Source organism: Salvia splendens, chromosome 20 (assembly GCF_004379255.2).
Source record: "Salvia splendens isolate huo1 chromosome 20, SspV2, whole genome shotgun sequence".
Taxonomy (NCBI): domain Eukaryota; kingdom Viridiplantae; phylum Streptophyta; class Magnoliopsida; order Lamiales; family Lamiaceae; genus Salvia; species Salvia splendens.
In genome coordinates, this window is record NC_056051.1 from 11,690,750 (window position 1) to 11,709,827 (window position 19,078).

General features: G+C 39.4%; 2 protein-coding genes across 2 annotated transcripts; one reads left to right on the forward strand and one right to left on the reverse strand.

Moving 5' to 3' along the window:
• Positions 1-3,275: 3,275 nt before the first annotated feature.
• LOC121780714 lies at positions 3,276-5,191 on the reverse strand. The gene has a single exon (XM_042178348.1). The coding sequence runs from the start codon at positions 5,184-5,186 to the stop codon at positions 3,363-3,365; it is 1,824 nt and encodes a 607-aa protein (XP_042034282.1). The 5' UTR covers positions 5,187-5,191; the 3' UTR covers positions 3,276-3,362.
• Positions 5,192-13,981: 8,790 nt separating this feature from the next.
• Positions 13,982-18,936, forward strand: LOC121781483 (L-arabinokinase-like). Its single transcript, XM_042179215.1, has 11 exons — positions 13,982-14,157; positions 15,180-15,287; positions 15,500-15,568; positions 15,685-15,768; positions 15,916-15,992; positions 16,539-16,605; positions 17,451-17,508; positions 18,111-18,178; positions 18,252-18,314; positions 18,653-18,706; positions 18,787-18,936. The coding sequence occupies exons 1-11, from the start codon at positions 14,080-14,082 to the stop codon at positions 18,934-18,936; spliced, it is 876 nt and encodes a 291-aa protein (XP_042035149.1). The 5' UTR covers positions 13,982-14,079.
• The last annotated feature ends 142 nt before the right edge of the window (positions 18,937-19,078 follow it).

The window sequence follows — 19,078 nt, forward strand, 5'->3', positions numbered from 1 at the left end:
TCTTCATTTGGCTTGATCAGCTCCACTAGACTCTCCTTCTTCTTGGTGGCTCTGTCCAGGCATAGACAATGGGGACACCGTAGGTGGGCTAGGGCTCTGGTATACTTTCCTTGACCTCAGGGAGACTTCACTTATGTTCTCACGCCCAGGTTGTTGCACAGTAGCAGGGATTTTCCCTTCATATCCTCTCAGCTCTCCCAGCGACATGGCAACTTGAGATAGTTGCTTCGTAAGCATGTCCAGCGCTGCCCTGTGCTCATTCTGAGCCTCCTGAATTTCTCGCATCGCATCATTAGGTTGGTGCGGAACCATCATTTCTCCTGGGCCTTCATTGGGGTGCCGGTTATATCTTTGGTTTGATGCCCCCACCATGGTTTGGCTGAGCGTAGTCGGACGGTGCTCTGGCTGGTATTATGGCTGGTTATGTTGTTGGTTACCTCTTTGATGCGGTGGAACATAGCTAACCACCTGGTTGTTCGGTTGTCTCCCCTGGTTGCTTGACTGGGGGCCTTGATGTCTGTAGCCCCAGTTTCCCTCCTGCTGTCTGCTTGACCAGTTAGGCTGTCCTCCACTGGACCAGTTCCCTTGATGACCGCTTGATCAACTGCCTTGTGGTCCACCTGACATTATGTTCCATCTGTTGTTCGGTCTCTCTTGATTTCGAGCGGGCCAATTGGGCAGCCCCTCGTCTGTATTGGCTGCGGGAGGTCCCATACGATCTCTTCACTTCGATTAGCCTCTCCAGAATACTCTTCGCTTGACTGAATGGGGTTTTTGAGAAATCCCCTTCGGTTGCTAGGTTGAGATCGTTCTTGCTGTCCACCGTAAGTCCGCCATAGAAGGTTGAATAGACCTCACGATCTCCCATCTTGTGGTTGGGGCATGCTTGAAGTAGTCCCAGGAATCTGTCCCAGTATTGGCCCAGAGGTTCATCATACTCTTGTCTCGCCTCTGTGATCTCTCTCTTCAGGGCGCTCGTCTTCGACGTTGGGAAGAAGCGGTCTAAGAATATCATGTGAAACTCGGCCCATGTTCTGATTGATCCCTCTGGCAACCTCGACAGCCAGACTCCTGCGTCGCCCTTCAAGACGAAGGGTATAGCCTTGAGCCTATAATCTTCGGATGTGGATCCAGCCGGCATGGGCTGAATATCACAATATCTGCAAAATTCTTCCAGAAAGGCGTAAGGACACTCCTTCGAGAGACCATAAAAATTTGACAATACGGCTAACACCCTTGATTTGATCGCGATCGTCCGCATTCCTGGAGTAATAGCGATGGCATGGGTGGGCTCCTTCTCATCGTGGGCATGTAGGGAGCCAATTCTTGAATCATTGTCGACGAGGGCCATATCTGTTTCTGTTTGTTCAAATGGTGGTGGTTTAGGTGGCGTGGGTTGTTCTCCTTCCTCCTCACTGGTCAGTTGTTCTGCGGCTGCTGCTTCTAATGCGGCTCTGTAATGGGTGTGGTAACAACACCGACTTCCTGGACTCGCCAATGAGCGTTTGTATCTCTGTATATGAGAGGATGATTCCAATATCCTCCGCGATGGTACCTTCTCATAAAAGGAAAGTAAAACAAATTAGAAAAGAAGGAAATAAAACTATTTACACCTATGCACTAAACACATCCATGTAATAACACCATGTTGTCCCCGGCAACGGCGCGATGATTGGATCAAGCTATATGGAAGATAACCGAACCGAGTGGATCAGCCTCACGTGTCTTTCTTCTAGAACGAAGTGGTCCCCCAGCTAACTGCTTGATTACTCCCTTGATCAACCCACCCGGTTTTTGGCCTTTTCGCCTTCTGTACCAGCTTGATCAGCTTGGCCTTGTTGCCCTTGGTCAAGCGGCATTCCTGCACAATTAACATTCGCTTTGCGCGATAAACTGATCAAGTAGCATACATTTTACCCCTAAACCGATGCATGAAATAGGCCTTATCAACTGTTTTGAGTTTTCTTTGTTGGTTCTTTCCCGGGTCGTAGAGTCGAACCAACCTTATGGTCCTTAGTTAATATAAATAGGTATTCTTTCTTTGAGATCAATTAATCAAGAAATCAGAATTTACCTACTTTACGTTATTTTCTTTTTGCTCAAGTTTCCTTCCGTTTGTTAACCCTAGCGGCGGAAACTGGTTGCTCGACGGAGATCTCCTCCGCGAACGGACCTTTTATCTATGCGAATCAGTGCCTCTCTTAGATACGGGAAAAGCTCGTATCACACACACTGCATATAATTTCTTCAAATTAAATTCCGCATCAATTACGTCATTTTACTGAATAAATTATTTGAAATTGAATTATAGTTAAATTCCAATTCAATTTCACCCAACTATATGGAATAATTTGGATGGACTAACCAAAAAATCAATTCTTGTCACCTCACAGCAAGTGGGGGAATATAGGAATGAACAAAGAACAGAGATTTCCTTCGTTTCATCCAAGAAAAAATGAATGAAAAAGTGAAAATACTCTTCATATGTAGATGTACTCCCATGAAGTTCCATGATATTTATCTCCCGAGAAATTTCAGAATATATTTATGTAGCTCACTCTTTATATAATTTCTATTGTAGAGGACTTAAAATACAGAAAAGTCAATTATCTTGACGCAGATAAAAAGTTGTACAAAAATTTCCTAGCTTTCATTTAATAAATTTGCTGCATCATATTAACAATACACGTGGATACAAAACTGAAAATAATAATAGATAAACAAATGATGAACTAAGACAGTGACCTACTTTCCAACAAAAGTTAACAAAATGCAGTGATTCAAAATTGAACACCACCATAAATTGAACCAGAGACCCAAAATCAAACAAGACTAGAATTTTGGACAAGAAAATATGAACAACAATCACATATTTTTGCTTGTCTAGAGGCTCGTATATGGCTCGAAAAATAGATAGAGCTAAACTGCAAAATACATAATCAAGTCACAACCCATGGCTTGAAATAGAATTATTAGTTATTAAAGCATAAACAAAAAATAAATCATGCCTTATAATATAAACTTCTAACACAAACTTCCACATGGTCAGATGGTAGTTGTCTTTCCGGTTGACATTTCATTTAATTAATATACAGATAATGAATTTATGATTATGTGGTCAAAGGGTAGTTGCCTTTCCATTAGAATTTTAATTCATTAATATACAACATTACTGAATTAGAGTTACCTTAATGATTTTGAATTTATGATTGTATTTTTGTTTATATTTTTAGGTAGTAATAAAATTTAAAGGATTAAATTCAAATCCATTAAAATAGGCAGAGAGAAAGAAAGAGTATTGATTAATAACAAAGTTATTTATATGTACATATTTGAAACTCAAAAGTGTTAGAATAGAAGCATCAATCCAGCACAACCAGCTTGTCATATTCTTTCCCAGAAATGGCAGCTTCCATCACCGCCACTGGATCCATCACTCCACCTTTTTCCAGAAATATTTTCATGAGATTCTTGGAGAATCCGCTCACAAGCGCCACCCCTTTCTGGTTGGCCGGCACCGGCGTCGCTCTCGAATCCCGCAGATTCCAAAACACAATCTCCGGCACACACTCTCCATATCCCTTCTCTTTATACTTCCTCACAATCACCTCATAATCCGTCTCCCATGGATTGGATGAAGCCTGATCGAATTCCATATCACTGAACACAAACAGCCTCTTTATCATCTCCTCCGCCTTCAGCTTCCCTTTCACCGCCACTTCAAGTATCACATCAAACACCTTCTGGAAATCAGTGTTCATTCCCCATTCCATACGTTCCACAAACTCCGTCTTCGATTTCAAGCTCTCCCCTTCCACTTTCTGAAGCTTCGGATTTTCGCTGAATGTGATCACCTTCCCCTTCCACGGTTCCTCGCTCAGCTCCGACACCAGCACCCCTAGCGCCACCGACACCTCCATCGGAATCCCGGACATGCTCCCGGAGACGTCACACACCGCAAGGCAATTGCTCAATTTCCCAATTCTACCCATGTCATCCACCATTCTCCTCCACTGCAGCTCTGCCACTTCTCCGCCGTGCTCATCGTTCAGGGACTCGATTAACTGGTGAGGGAGCAATGCGCCGGCGGCGATCGTGGCTTTGCCGGACTTCACTTTATCGAGATACTCATTGAACCTCTGTTCATCGTGCTTGAAGAAGAGAGGCTTGTATGTTTTCATGGCCACAGAGGCGACTCTGTTGTAGGGCAGAGCCCCCCATTGGTTGGCGCCGATGTAAACCTCCGGCAGCTCCAACGCCTTGCGCAGTGGAACCAGCACCTCCTTCCTCAGACGATCCCTCACCCGATACGCGTAATGCGCCTCCTCCACGCCTTCGTACTCTGCGAATTCCGCCCTCGGAAACACCTTCTTCGCTACGGTCTCACACAGCAGAGTTATTCTGTCGAATGAAGAGTCCAGAGAGGGGCACCATTTCGCGGCGAGGCTGATTCTGTTCAATTTCCCCAATTTCAACATCTCCATATCCGATCTCAACTGCTGCGCGAAGAGATCGGAAACGCAGTCGTGCAGGAACTTGAAATTGGCGTCGTGATTGAATCTCTCCACCACTCTCTTCGCTCTCTCGATCCTCTTCTCTTCAGGCGTGGATTTGTTCAATCTGTTGAACTCAGCCGTGTAACCGATGCCTCTTCTCCTCTTTCCATTCGGATTCTTTGATTGAGATGATTTCCAGAGGTCTCCAATCTGTTTGGCCAATTGGCGTGCCTCAGGCCCTTCGAGGAGGCGGAAGAGGATCTCGAGCAAATCCTTGTAATATCCGAAATGAGCGAAGGAAGCAGCGTTGGAAGCGAGGGTTTTGGGGTGGTTGTGGTGCAGCCAGAGGGCGGCGGTGTAGAAACCCTCTTTATCGGATTTGCCGGTGCCTCTGACTCCGCGGAGGTTGCAGACGAGCTTGAGAGCCTTGAGCGGATCCTGATCCCAGGCGAGCTTGAGGAGATGGGTGAGTGATTGGGGAGGCGTGTCGGGGACGATGTGGAAGAAGAAATCCAAGCAGGGGTTTCGGGTGGAGAGAAACGTGGGAGAGAGGTTTTCCGTGAGGCCTAACGGCGGGAGTGTTGTGTTAAAATGTGCAACCATGAGATCAATGAATGCATCGCCAGTGGTGGTGGATTTGGAAGAGTGGTGATAGATTTCAGGTGGTCCGACGAGAAGAGCGGCGGCCATGATTGTATATTGTATTTGAGGAATGAAACAAATTGAAGGATGATTCACTTTCAGAATTGAGAGAGTTGAAAGCGGCAATGATTTATAGCATAAGAAATACTGCTCCATATACTTGATGGCCACGCACTACACTACGTGGTGACCAAGCACAACTGCCAAGTCTTTTATTTATCCTTCATAAATATAATCAGTAACCTGCCTTCCAGATTAAACTCTCTTAGGAATAATTAATTTTCCAAAGGGTCCTTTTTTCTATTATTTCCATGCCTCTGTTTTATCCAACCACATATCTCCTTGTAAGAGCATCCACCGTGGTTTTCGCCCAGCCATAGCCTAGCCACAAACTCCTCCTACCACATCATCAGCACTAAAAATCCTCCTGTCACATCATCAAAACAAGCAAATAGCTCAGCCATAGCCCAGCCACATCACTCAAAATTATATAAAACAAATAATGAACAATCACACAAAATACGGAATTAAATTTACGCCACAGATACGGGAAAATGCAACAATTTTATTTAAATTTTAAAAAAATTACATTTTAAAAAATTACATAAATAAAAAAAACTAACTCCGAGTAGTCCTCCGCGACCATAACTCTTCAATTAAATCCTTTTGGAGTCGAATATGAGCTTCCGTTTGGCGCATGTCGGCATGTGCTTGGAGGAGGCCGACTTCATCGTGAGGTACCCCACTCCGTGCGTTGGGGACGGCCACGCCGTGGCTTGGACCGGCTTCATTATCGTCGTTGGCCCAATCCGTCAGTTGTACACCTTCATCTTCGACAATCATGTTGTGCATGATAATACAAGCGTACATTATATCAGCAATGCAGTCGACATGCCACAAACGTGTTGGACCCCTAACCGCCGCCCATCGAGACTGGAGCACACCAAATGCGCGCTCCACGTCCTTGCGCGCCGACTCCTGCCGTGCCGCAAAGTAGGCCTTCCTCTCATCTGAAGCGCATCGGATCGTCTTCACAAACACGGGCCACCTAGGGTATATCCCATCGGCCAAGTAGTAGCACATATCATGCCGGTTGCCGTTGGCGACAAAACTGATGGCCGGCCCGATGCCCTGGCACTGCTTGTTGAAAAGGGGCGACGAGTTGAGGACGTTGAGATCGTTGTTCGACCCGGCTATCCCAAAATACGCATGCCAAATCCACAGCCGGTAATCAGCTACGGCCTCGAGGATCATCGTGGGATTCTTTCCCTTATAGCCGGTCGTGTAGAACCCCTTCCAGGAAGTGGGACAGTTCTTCCACTCCCAATGCATACAGTCTATGCTGCCTAACATTCTTGGGAACCCATGCTTCTCCCCGTGCATCTACATCAGATCCTGACAGTCTTAGGGGGTAGGGCTTCGAAGGTACTGATCACTAAATATTTCAATCACGCCATCACAGAAATACTTCATACATTCCAGGGAAGTCGTCTCACCGATGTGGAGGTACTCGTCCCACATGTCTGCCGCGCCTCCGTAGGCCAACTGTCGGATTGTCGCAGTGCACTTTTGAATTGGTGTGTGGCCGGGTATGCCAGCCGAATCGTGCCTGAAGCGGAAATACATATATCACCAAAAAAAAGTCAAATAAATCTAATTAAATCTTTTCCTAGTTGACTTGGTCAAATATATTTCTCTAAACCATATCACCAAACGATTTCCCCATATCTATACTCCCTAAAATCTCTCCAACCACCAAATCCATCAATATCTATCAGTTTTGCCTATATATATCCAATCAATCCCACGATCTTTCTACACATAAATTCAATACCAAGAAAAACCAGGAACTAAAATTTAGAGAAAGAACAGAGTTGGAGAAGAGAGTTTTCTGCCGCCTAAGAAGGTAATCACTGATCAATTTCCAGCCTTGATTTCCTTGCATTCATTTAGGAAAACTCGAATTTTGGAGCATGAAATCTGTAGTATTCGGACAGTAGGTTCCGACGGATGTTTGACTGACCAAACGAACTCCTTTTTATACGATTCTTTTTTCTGAGTAAACCTTAAGGTGTCTTCTATGCGGTGTGTGAATTTCAACCTATTTGGATGAAAGATGTATTTTGGTGAATTTTTGAAGTTGACTGCGCAGTTCTGCCAGAAATTATTTTTCTCGACCAGGGAGTTACGTTTTCGATTTGACCGACCTAAAAAGATTATTTTGATGTGAAATTTTAATTGAATGATATTTTATGTGTCTACTGTATTGTGGAAAAGTTTCAGCCCCAACGGAGACCGGATGAATTTTAAATGATTTTTACAAACCAACCGCGCAATTCTGCCAGTTTTGTTGTTAGGTGAAAATATCACTTGTTGCTAAGTTTTAATAAATTATATGATGCATGTATGATTTAAGAAGGTATCCTATGGCATGATTATGTGTAACATGTTGAGAAGTACTATGGCATGTTTTTCCTTATGTTGATGAACGTTCGGGAATGGACAATCTAAGAAAACGATGAAAGGAACGATAGGACATGCATGATAATTGTAATAATGGAAAACCTGATTGTGTGGTGATATTGACAAGGGTTGTTGCACGTACGAGGGTACCAAGAGTAAAAGGTTGCGTAAAGTCGTGATTGTGTGGTATAAGCAAGCGAGGTGGGCTTTCTTTTTAAATAATGGCTATGCCCTAAGTATATTTTTTATGTGAAAATATTGTGAATATTTGTCATGCCGTGTTTTGTTTTATTCTATGGAACCTATCTGATGTGGCTTTTGCCATCAATGGATAATCGAATTCGGGTCTGTCTAGGGAGTGCGTCCCTATTCAGGCTAGTGTACACCTATGGAGATCATGAGCCGTCTCTTGGGTCGGCCGGTCTAGTGACTTGGAATGTGGCCACGTTCCTTGTCATCAATGGATCAGATATGGTAGACATCTATGGGAAAATGACTGCAGTCACGAGTTTTACGATGGAAATGATTTTAGTGTCTTGGGTGATTTCTAAAGTTAAAACCCCAAGGTCACTCAATGGTGGCATGATAAATACTTTTATAAAATGTTTTCGGCATGAGTCCACTGAGTGCATCAAGTACTCAGCCCTGCTTTTCTTTTTAAAAATTGCAGGTTGAGCGTGACGGGTGCGGTGGGTGTTGAGCAAGACCGTTGAAGAAATTTAAGTGTGTAGAATGTGTCATGTCTTCACACGTGGCATATTCCTTCTATCAAATGCTTCCGCTAAGTAGTTGTCTTTCTTTTGAGTTCTTGTATCGTTGAGATAGTATTCATTTTTGAGTTGTTGAATGTTGATTGTTGAGATACTCTGATTTTATTCGAGCTATTCCCATTTGTTTCGAGCTATGGTTGAGTTGTGTTGATTTCCCCCTTTCTTCCCCGCTTCTCTAATCCTCCCCTAGTCGCGATCAACCGTGTTTTCTATCCTTAGAAAATGCGGGCGTGACATTCGAAGGTACTGATCACTAAATATTTCAATCACGCCATCACAGAAATACTTCATACATTCCAGGGAAGTCGTCTCACCGATGTGGAGGTACTCGTCCCACATGTCTGCCGCGCCTCCGTAGGCCAACTGCCGGATTGCCGCAGTGCACTTTTGAATAGGTGTGTGGCCGGGTTTGCCAGCCGCATCGTGCCTGAAGCGGAAATACATATATCGCTGCTCCAAGGCGTTAACAATACGCATAAACAGGGCTCTGCTATCCTAAAACGACGCCTGAAAAGGTTGGCGTTGAACCGCGACTCCTCTGCGAAGTAGTCTTCGTATAGGCGCTGATGTGCAGCTACGTGATCACGATCAATCGCTTGTCGGCGATGGACAACTGGCAGAGGTCGAGGTACCGCCGGCTGCAAGGCTCTTTGCATCCATTGGTCTATCCCGGGTTGGTATATGCCTCAAACGCTTCGGCCATTCGACGTTCGTACTCCTCAGCGTCCCCCCACTACCTCCACTACTACCACCCGCGTTACTCATTTCTCGGTGTTGATCTTGTACAGAAATTAAGATAGAGAGAGTACTCGTTAATACAAGTGGTGCGAATGAAAATGAAGTGCAAATCGCGTATATATAGTGTTTCGAAAATTTAAAAAAAAAACCGCTGGGCTATGCGCTGCGCGATCCGGGCGCTGCAATGGCGCCGAGCGGATCGCCCAGCGGATTTTGACCGCCTAGCGCTAGGCGAAATTCATTTCCGAAAAACCGCTCGGCAGTTTTCGGCTCCTGCAATGGTTCGCCTAGCGACCGCGCTCGGCTAGGCGGTGCGCTAGGCGCCATTGTGGATGCTCTAATGGTATTTTGCTATTTCATGTCCCACTTTATATTTCTCATTATTTTGTTTAATATTTTTGCACTCCTATATTTAATATTTTATCACAATAATTAAATTAAAATGTAAAAATAATGTAATACATGAAATAAATTTTAATTAATCCCAAATATATAACGACTTATTAATTATTTAGATGAAAACTTAAATTAGGCATCTCCAATCTATAGTCCATTTATTTAATAAAATTATTGGCCCACTAGTAAGCCCAATCTATAGTATACAAATTAAGGTTATATTTTCTCATTCTTTCTCAACCAGCCAACTCTTCTTCTTCTTCCTCCTCCAGCCTATTTCTTCTTCCTCTATCTCACTTTATCTCTCAGCAAAAAAATGGTCGATGATCGGCCTATCAGCCACAATGGCGCAAGATCGACGGCCGATCATCGGCCCCTTTCCATCAGCCATGCCGTTCCAACGGCCATTTGGGGGAAGCGTCTGAAGGCCAATTATCGGCCCTTTCTCTGCAATGGTGGCTGATCTCCATGCCGATCCCGAGAGAATGGCCACCCATTGCTAATGCTCTTATTATGTATTTTAAAGTTTGTGTATTTGTTAATATTATTATAAGTTTGTCCTATAAACTACATCGTTTAAGAGAATCGAGGATTAGATGGCATAGACTTCTTGGTGCACCACGTAGGATTAAATTTGGATGAAACTGAATTTTATGTGAAATTTACTAGTATAAGTAAAAAGTTGGTGTATATTTTACCATATTTAAAATATGTGGTAAGAACCTAAATTGGCCAATAATTGATGTACTTTTTTTTGGCTATTAGCCATAATTTTTAGAATCCAAAGCTAGCACATTTGATTATATGACCAATTATATTAAAGTAGATGTACACAACCAATTTTAGACTTTTGTCTAGTTAAAATGTCAAAATTTTGGAAATTAATACATTATGTAAAGTTTATTATTTTGACATCATCCTAATAGTTCGAGAAAATATCATATTTGACTCTAGGGCGTGTTTGCTTTATTAGAAATGACAATATATGAGCTTCTCCTATAGTATGCAATTATTAATTTCTTGTTGGCCCGAGTTTTGCAAAGCGGGCAACACTGTTCATTAGAAATGCAGTGGTTCCAAATCTACCCAAGAGGTGGTTAAGGGTCGGTTCGGTGTATTAGATATGGATAGAATTGAGTTTATTTCTATGCATTAATTGTGTTCAGTGTGCATGTGATATATCTCCAGATCCCTCGAAATAAATAACGGCCCACACTTTTTAGTACATTAATGGACATAATTCATTTCTTTCACATGAGGTGGTATTTGTAACAGCTTTGAGAAATATGTGAAGAAATGGAACGAAGTTTATGTACTAGAAATCACCTTTCGAATGATTAAATACTGTAAAAACTCTTATTTTATTTTCCAATGAATCAAATAAATTATTTTATCATAATGTTGTTATGTTTTACCTTTAATGTTTGATTACATATTTAAATGCATAAGAAACTTAACAAAGTCTAAATCTTTGTTTTAGTAGACCGGTTGTGGGCGGCGTCCACTTTAAGGTAACACAGTCAGTTCTGAACAAATAAAAAGAAGAATTTAACAAGCCAAATAGGTTTAGACTACCTATCATGAAATGTTGCATTGTCAGTCCGCATATTTCTAAGCTTTACTGAAATAAGATGACATTAGTGGTACAGCACTGAACGGATCTAACAACGAGACGTGTCTTTATGCTATCTACTGAAAGACGAGGTCTTGATAAATATTATTTCTTAATCAATATATGTTAGCATTGAGCATACGGTATTGATTATGCATTATTTTGACTTATCAAATTGTGCGGGTTTTTTGCAAACCCAATAATCCTGATATATAGGGTAGTGGTGATTAATATCTAGCGATGCTAGGATTGCTATTATATTGAATCGTGCGCGAGGTGAGTCTCGTTTGATAATGTCCTCAAGAGGAGCTCGAAACAAGGTTTTATTATTCAGAACCTAACTAGTTGGAATTTAATTATTCTATGAATAATAAATAAATGTTTCTTGCTAAGTCCTCTCTTGGAATGAAACATGTTAATTAATTAAGTCTATAGCAGACACTAATTAATTAATGGACATTTATATCTTAACCGGGGGAAATGAATAATAAACTAAACGGAAACTCAGATTACTTGTAATTTCGGATTTGGATGAGCAGTGCAATATTACTACTGTAGTAGCTGATAATAATATTCCAATATAAGCTTATATTAAATTGTGGGTTCAATTTAATTAGTAAAAAGCTAATTGTGGGAGACCATATCCAAAAAACCTTCCATAGATCCCTGACTGTGACCAATATTTAACTTAATACTATAAATAGGAGAATAAAGGAGACAGAAAATACACTCAATTTTATTCAAAATTTTTGTCCCTCTCCTATCTCTAGAAGGGGATGATTTTTCTCTCTATCTCCTACCCCGTGAGGAATTTCTGTCTTCTTTATTTACGTCCTAGTATCCTGGTGAGATCAGCCCACAGACCCCACACTGATATCGGAATACAGTTCGAGAACCAGTCAAAAAATTTGTGGTCGAATACTCAACATCTTTCACGTGGAGAAGTAGCGAGTCATCTACGATTCTTTGGAGAATCAAGAAGGTATAATTATGTTCAGTAGAAAAACATGTTTTAGGTTTCAATTAATCATAAAGCATGTTTTAATTCAAGTTATCAGCATGATATGATAATTATGCGAAATGAATTTTTCTGAATAATCTAATAAATAGATCATCTTCTCTGATTTATTCATGCTTCCGCTGCCAACCCCTTTAATTTACGGAACTTCCCCTTCCGTTTTCAACTCTCCCAAATTCTTACGGTGGAATTTTCTAAATTGGAAGAGGTCATTTACATCAACCCACTTTAAAAAAGATGCAACTAATAAAAAAACTACTTCATCCGTCCTATCTAATGACCATTTTACCCCCTCCCCTCTCCTATTTTAAAACATTAAGAGCATCTGCAACGGTGAGCACAAGCTCTCTGCCTGTCCTCGCCGCTGGCAAGGACACGCTTGTCCGCCGATGTGCTCTTGCCGCTGGCACGGACGTGCTTTTAGCTAAGAGTACGTCCGTGCCAGCGAGCAGGACGACATGACGTGTTTCTATTGGCCGTTGGCATTTTTTTAAAAAAAATCGAAAATAATACCAAAAATAAAAAAAATATTTTCGTATTCCCAAAAATATAGCCGTTTTATTACCGTTTTTTTGAATTTTTTTTGAATTTTTTTAAAAAAATTTAATCCCAAAACCATCTATAAATACACACATTCATCATCCATTTGGATGAAATTCGGTCACTTATGAATTTAATTATGTAATTTTTAATTTTTAGGATTTTAATTACGTACTTTTTAAATTTTAGGATTTTAATTATGTAATTTTTATTTTTTAGGATTTTAATTATGTAATTTTTATTTTATTTGTAATTTGTAATATTATTTCGGATATTTTTAATGTATTTTAATTTTGTGGAAATGTTTTTATTCAAATTGAATAATAGAATGGTGGGGCCCTTGTGCTCGTCTTTGCGGAAGAGCACGACTGTGGTGTTGTGCTCTTGCCTAAGAGCAGGCAGAAAAAGTGGGGCTGGGCCCACAACCATGCTCGTTGGCAAGAGTACGATTGTGGATGCTCTAATAGAGTGTGAGTCCTACTTTTATATTATATTTGTTAAAAAAAATGTGAGTTAGTGAAATGTGGGGTCTATTACCAAAAGTAGTAAAAAATAAATAAGACATTTAATTGTAGACGGATAAAAAGGAAACTTGAGATAATTATTCGTGAACGGAGAGAGTAGTTTGTAGATAGAGCTTTTATTCCAATGGTGTTTGGTATATTACGTAGAAACTCATTTTTTCCTACATTTGTTTGGTGAGGTTAAATTGCAACAAAGATACACTCCTATTTTATTTCTTTATTTTACTTTTCAATATAATTTCTTATATTTTACTTTTCAATATAATTTCTTAATTTGTTTGTCCTAAAGTTTTGATTCAACTTATTTAGAACGGAGGAAGGGAGTAGTATTTTTTTCAATAAATGTTTGTCACATAAGAGTAACCATACCACATAGTATCAAGTGTGCAATGTCAATTTTTAATGATTACTGTAAATCTGTAATGACCGACCCTATAAAATTAACAAATACTCCAATATTGAATAGTCCAATATGATTATAATAATTAATTTGTAGAGTATAATAACTGAATATCTTATCACTTTTGCCTAGAAAATATACTCCAAATTTATTTAAAAAATTATTTTAAGATAGGAAAAGACCATCTCCCGCGCATCTGTATCCTATTCTCCGGCCATTTCCATTTCTCAAATATGCTCAGCCCAAACCACAATAAACCATTTAAATGCAATATGATATTTGTACTGTGCAAAACGAAATTAATTTAATGGAAATTGGGAGAAGACGAATAATTAAATCATTACTGAAAATCCGACTTAATAAGGAAAGTGAGGATGGTGAGAGGTTGTTGTTTGTGTACAGAAACAGAAAGAGAGAGAGAGACACACAGAGAGAGAAGCGAATCTGCAAATCTATTAGTGGATCCAATAGAAAAAAGAGATGCAGGAAGAAAAGCCTCTTGTTTTTGCCTACTATGTCACCGGCCATGGATTTGGCCACGCCACCCGTGTTGCCGAGGTTCTCTTTTAGCTATTCCTCTTCCAATTTATTTCGGCAATGTTGGATGTTTATCAATCTCTTCTTAATTGTGTAAATGTGCATTACCTATTACTTTGGTTTCATTAGTTTCTTTCAGTTTTATTTAGTTCTACCTTTGAACTTGAAACTGGTTATCCTTTTTTTAATAACAATTCACTAATGCTTAGAGTAGTTAGATTGAATGAAGTTCAGCTTGTAACGACGAAGCATGTATCGTAGATGATCAGATATTTCTCGGAGAAATGAAGGTGTGGGTTCTGTTATTGTAGGGCTTGATTTGCTTTTCGGGAGCACAAGTTGGGGAAATGCATTTATAGAGTCTACTCAAACTGTTTATGTCCAATTTAGGGAAGGAAATACTTTGGGAAGTAAGGGTCGAAGAAGGACAATCACTCATTTTTAAAATCAATGTTCTTAAGAAAGAGTCAAGAGGGACTTTTGGGAATATCAATGGATGATGATGTTCTTCACTCTGTATATAAAATGTGAGATTTAGAAGTTTTCAGATATATGTAACATGATTGGTTTACTTGAAACTGTGGGCATTGGTTACTTTCACGAAGGGACTATCTTCTCTCCAAATCTTTTTCGGAATCCTTCTTCCTGCAACCTAGTTCTCCACTTTTCCTTCTCTAACAAAGTTTCATCAATGTACTATCCTTGCCATTGTTTGGTCTCGTCTGGGCTTCTCATGGCTCATGCAGTCATGCTGGATCATTTTTTCTCTTAAAGGATCAATAATTGTTCTCCATTTACCTCATGATCAGAATTTTAGTCTTGTAGTTTCATTGTTTCTTTTGGAGTGGATTGCTTGTCTAAATGTATACATTTCATTTCTTTCTTGGATTAAAAAATACCTTTGACTTCCTTAACAAAAGAGAAGAAGAAAAGGTATCAGTTTTCTGTATGATATCTTCTTTGCTTTTACACACAGAAAAATCTCATTTGGTGGCATTTATGTAATTTGATGCTGATATTTTTCAAATGTTGCGTATATGCAGGTGGTTCGCAATCTCATCCTTCTAGGACATGAAATTCACGTGGTTACAGCTGCTTCGGAGCACATTTTTACCACTGATATACAGTCACCTAAACTCTTCATCCGGAAGGTCAATACCCTACCGTCCCCCATTTTTTTGTATGTGAGACTTCAATATGCTTGGAGGTACAAAATTTATGGATACTGTGACACTCTAGATAGAAATTATAGTTGCGTTTGCATAAAAATCAAAACTTGTTTGTCGGACGCTAGCAATGTAGAGTGGATCTGTTGTCAAACTCATGTAGACTGTATAATAAATGTATTTTTATCTGTCTGCAGGTGGTATTAGATATTGGAGCCATTCAAACAGATGCGTTGACGGTTGATCGTCTTGCATCCTTGGAGAAGGTACTAGACTACTAGCAATATAAATGGAGAGAGTCTTATTTTTACTCTTAATTCACATTTTACATATTGACCTCTTTTGATTGTCTGGTGACTTATTGTCTCTCACATTTCAACAGTATGTTGAGATAGCTGTGGTACCTCGGGATTCTATATTGTCAACTGAGGCTGAATGGCTGAAATCCATAAATGCTAGTTTAGTGGTATGACATACAAAAAAACTCTCCCTTTCAACTGATATACTATGATTTAGGCTTGCTTTCCACAAGGAAATTTGACATACAATCATCTACTTTAAGCTGGATTGCAGATGGGAAAACACTCTTTCTAATTGTACTGAATAATAACAGGTATCTGATGCTGTCCCTATTGCATGCCAAGCAGCAGCAGATGCTGGAGTTCGTGCTGTTTGTGTGACCAACTTTAGGTGATTATACATACTTCAAAACTATATATATATATGAGGAAACATAATTTTTTATGTGGGTGTAGCTAATATCCCTACTTAAAATTTATAAAATAAGATAAATGCTTATGGATGAACTTTCCAGCATGCTGCAGTAGTTATACCAAGAATGGAAAAATGGCTCCTCTTAATTGGTGATTATAAAAATATCAGATAATGTTTATTCATAGACATTAATCTAAAGAAATTGATCTATGTTCGTAAGTTAAGCTTAAAATAGTTCGAATTGGCATCACAACACTAAAGACCTTTGTCGATTTTATTATTGCAGTGGTCATCTAAATTTTGAGTTAGTTTTACTAACATATAGTAACAGATTAATATGGCATCAGGAGCCTGAATGGCATAATGATAATATCCAGTAAATACAAGACTATCATTGCAAAGCAAAGACTCCTAAATTGAATCCATAGTCATATATATTTATTGGTTGTTTGAATTAATTAGATTTATTTATCTTGGACACTATTTTTTTTCGTTTCTCTTCTGATCTTTCATCTTTTGTAGTTGGGACTTCATATATGCCGAATATGTTATGGTGGCTGGACGTCAAAGTCACTCTATCATTTGGCAGGTAAGTCATAGTTATTTTAGCCAACTTCCATGGATAATCATCATCATTATTTCCAGCCAAATTAACATTTTGTATTAGAGAACTCACAATTCTTTCATTGCAATTACAAAAGGAGATGGTATTCTTCCATTATTGATAACCACTGAGAAGAGTTCATCTGATGGTTGATGATTGCACTGCCTACTATTTTACAGTTCCTTTAATTATATACTGTGGCTCATGAAGAAATGTTCCATCTTAAATCTTTCTATGACAACTATAGAAATGCAAGAACAATGTATTGAGTTTTGAAGGTATTTGAAAACTGCTAGCATCACCCACCTTCACCACATTGCCTTGCGGCATTTGCCCCCTACACTATATGAAGATCATTAAAAATTTATTGTGCTTTTCACTTAGGACTCATTGCCATTTTTAGCACTGAGATCTCAAAAGTATGGGATCATAGCTCCCATAACACTTGTTAGCTCTAAGCAAAGTCCATATTTATATAATAAGTGTCTCTGCTCAGGACCAAACTGCCATGGTTTTATTTTTACGAGTTCCGATTGTCTTGTTTTGGTCATAATCGTAAGCCCTGATAGTAAGGAGAATAAATTTTGTGTTATTTGTTGAGAGCATGGATCACACAATAAGTCTTAATACTACTCCATGAAGAAACTGTTACGTAATCTTCAATTACATTGACAAATATGGAGTAAGTAGGAGTTTGATTTCACATGTGTGCGCTTGTCACTTTTATTAATTAGTTGTACTCTTTGATCTTTACTTTGAAGATTTTCCTCTCCTTTCCTTATAAGAACTTGAAAATCTTTGTTTGGTTTTGCTTATTAAAATCTTTGCAGATAGCTGAAGACTATTCTCATTGCGACTTCGTTATACGTCTCCCAGGATACTGCCCAAGTATGGTGGTCCCAGAATAATATCTATATGTGCACACACTAAAATAATATCTTCTCTTTTTTCTCTAAACCCGACTAAATGTTGGTAGCTACATGAGCTGAGAAAGTGCAGTACGCTGGTCTCTTTGGTAACCATTAGAATTTTGAGAACCCTTGAGAAGTTGTGGGATAGGGTTATGTTCAATGTTGATTATATGGTTTTGATTCACGAGGATGTTAAACCGACCTTGTCTCTGACATTGTCAGAGATCGATGATGTATACATTAGATCCTTCTGTGTATCTTCATTCTGTTAGCTGAAAGGAATATAAAATGATATTTAGCACACTGACGAAGTATGCTCAGCAGATGTCATAAATAATTGCTTCATTAATTTTCAACTTCTCATTTGTTTTCTCACCACTTTCACCATAATTCATTTAGATTACCAATTTACCATGCATGTCTGCTGAACTAAGATTTGGGGATATCCTGGGGTACAATATAATCTTTGTAGTTGATGATTAGGTAATCTTTGTGTAAGTGTGTGTATGTATGTAAATAGGTTTACTTAATAGTTGAAATCATATGCAACTAATTCTCAAGCATGCACGAACCTTGCAGTGCCTGCTTTTCGAGATGTGGTTGATGTACCTCTTGTAGTTCGGAGATTACGCAGGTCACGGGCTGAGGTTAGCTTATGCTACTAAATGTCTTCTGCTGGTGTAAGATACCCATTCTGATTGTTGGTTCACTTTTGTTCAGGTTAGGAAAGAGCTTGGAATTGCGGAAGACACAAAAGTTTTGATTTATAATTTTGGCGGACAGGTGGAGATTTTAACTGTACATTTTAAAATTCTGCTGTTTGTGAAGGCATCAGAGATTCCATTCTCTTTATCTTTTTATGATCCTAAACTTTTGAAATTAATAAACTAGTCATCAATATTCGGCAAAGTTTTGTTGGTCTGTTTCTATCAGTGGTGAAATTTAAACGAACCACTTTAGATGCAGCAGCAGTTCTAGTGTTTTGTCTTAGGTGCAAGTACTTCTATAGGAATGTCAGTTTTCTCTAGATAAGATTTGATTTAGTGACCACTTTTAGATGTTTTGTACTATCTTATATTTCTCAAACAATCACTAATATCAGAGTTGTTCATTGTTTACAGCCAGCTGGGTGGAAGCTTCAGAAGAAGTATCTACCCGATGGGTGGATATGCTTGGTTCGTCTCCCTACATGTTGTTCGTGTCTTGTTTGTTGTGAGTTATAATTTTCTGGTTTGCATACTGTTACTTGATCTAGGTTTGCGGAGCATCAGAAGGGAAGGAGCTTCCAGAAAATTTTATTAAACTTCCAAAGGATATTTATACTCCTGATTTTATTGCAGCCTCAGACTGCATGCTGCTTGGTAACCTTACAGCAAACATCTTGCAATATTTTTCTGATGAATGATTCAATTTTAGTAGTAGTATTTTCAACTTACATTATGATGACTCACATCTCTCAGGTAAAATTGGATATGGTACCGTGAGTGAAGCCTTGGCACACAAAGTGCCTTTGATTTTTGTACGCAGAGAATATTTTAATGAGGAAC

Coding starts and splice junctions, on each gene's coding strand:
- LOC121780714 (XM_042178348.1), bottom strand. CDS start 5,186: ATGGCCGCCGCTCTTCTCGTCGGACCACCTGAAATCTATCACCACTCT.
- LOC121781483 (XM_042179215.1), top strand. CDS start 14,080: ATGCAGGAAGAAAAGCCTCTTGTTTTTGCCTACTATGTCACCGGCCAT. Junction 15,288..15,499: donor CTAAACTCTTCATCCGGAAG/GTCAATACCCTA, acceptor ATCTGTCTGCAG/GTGGTATTAGATATTGGAGC. Junction 15,569..15,684: donor GTCTTGCATCCTTGGAGAAG/GTACTAGACTAC, acceptor ACATTTCAACAG/TATGTTGAGATAGCTGTGGT.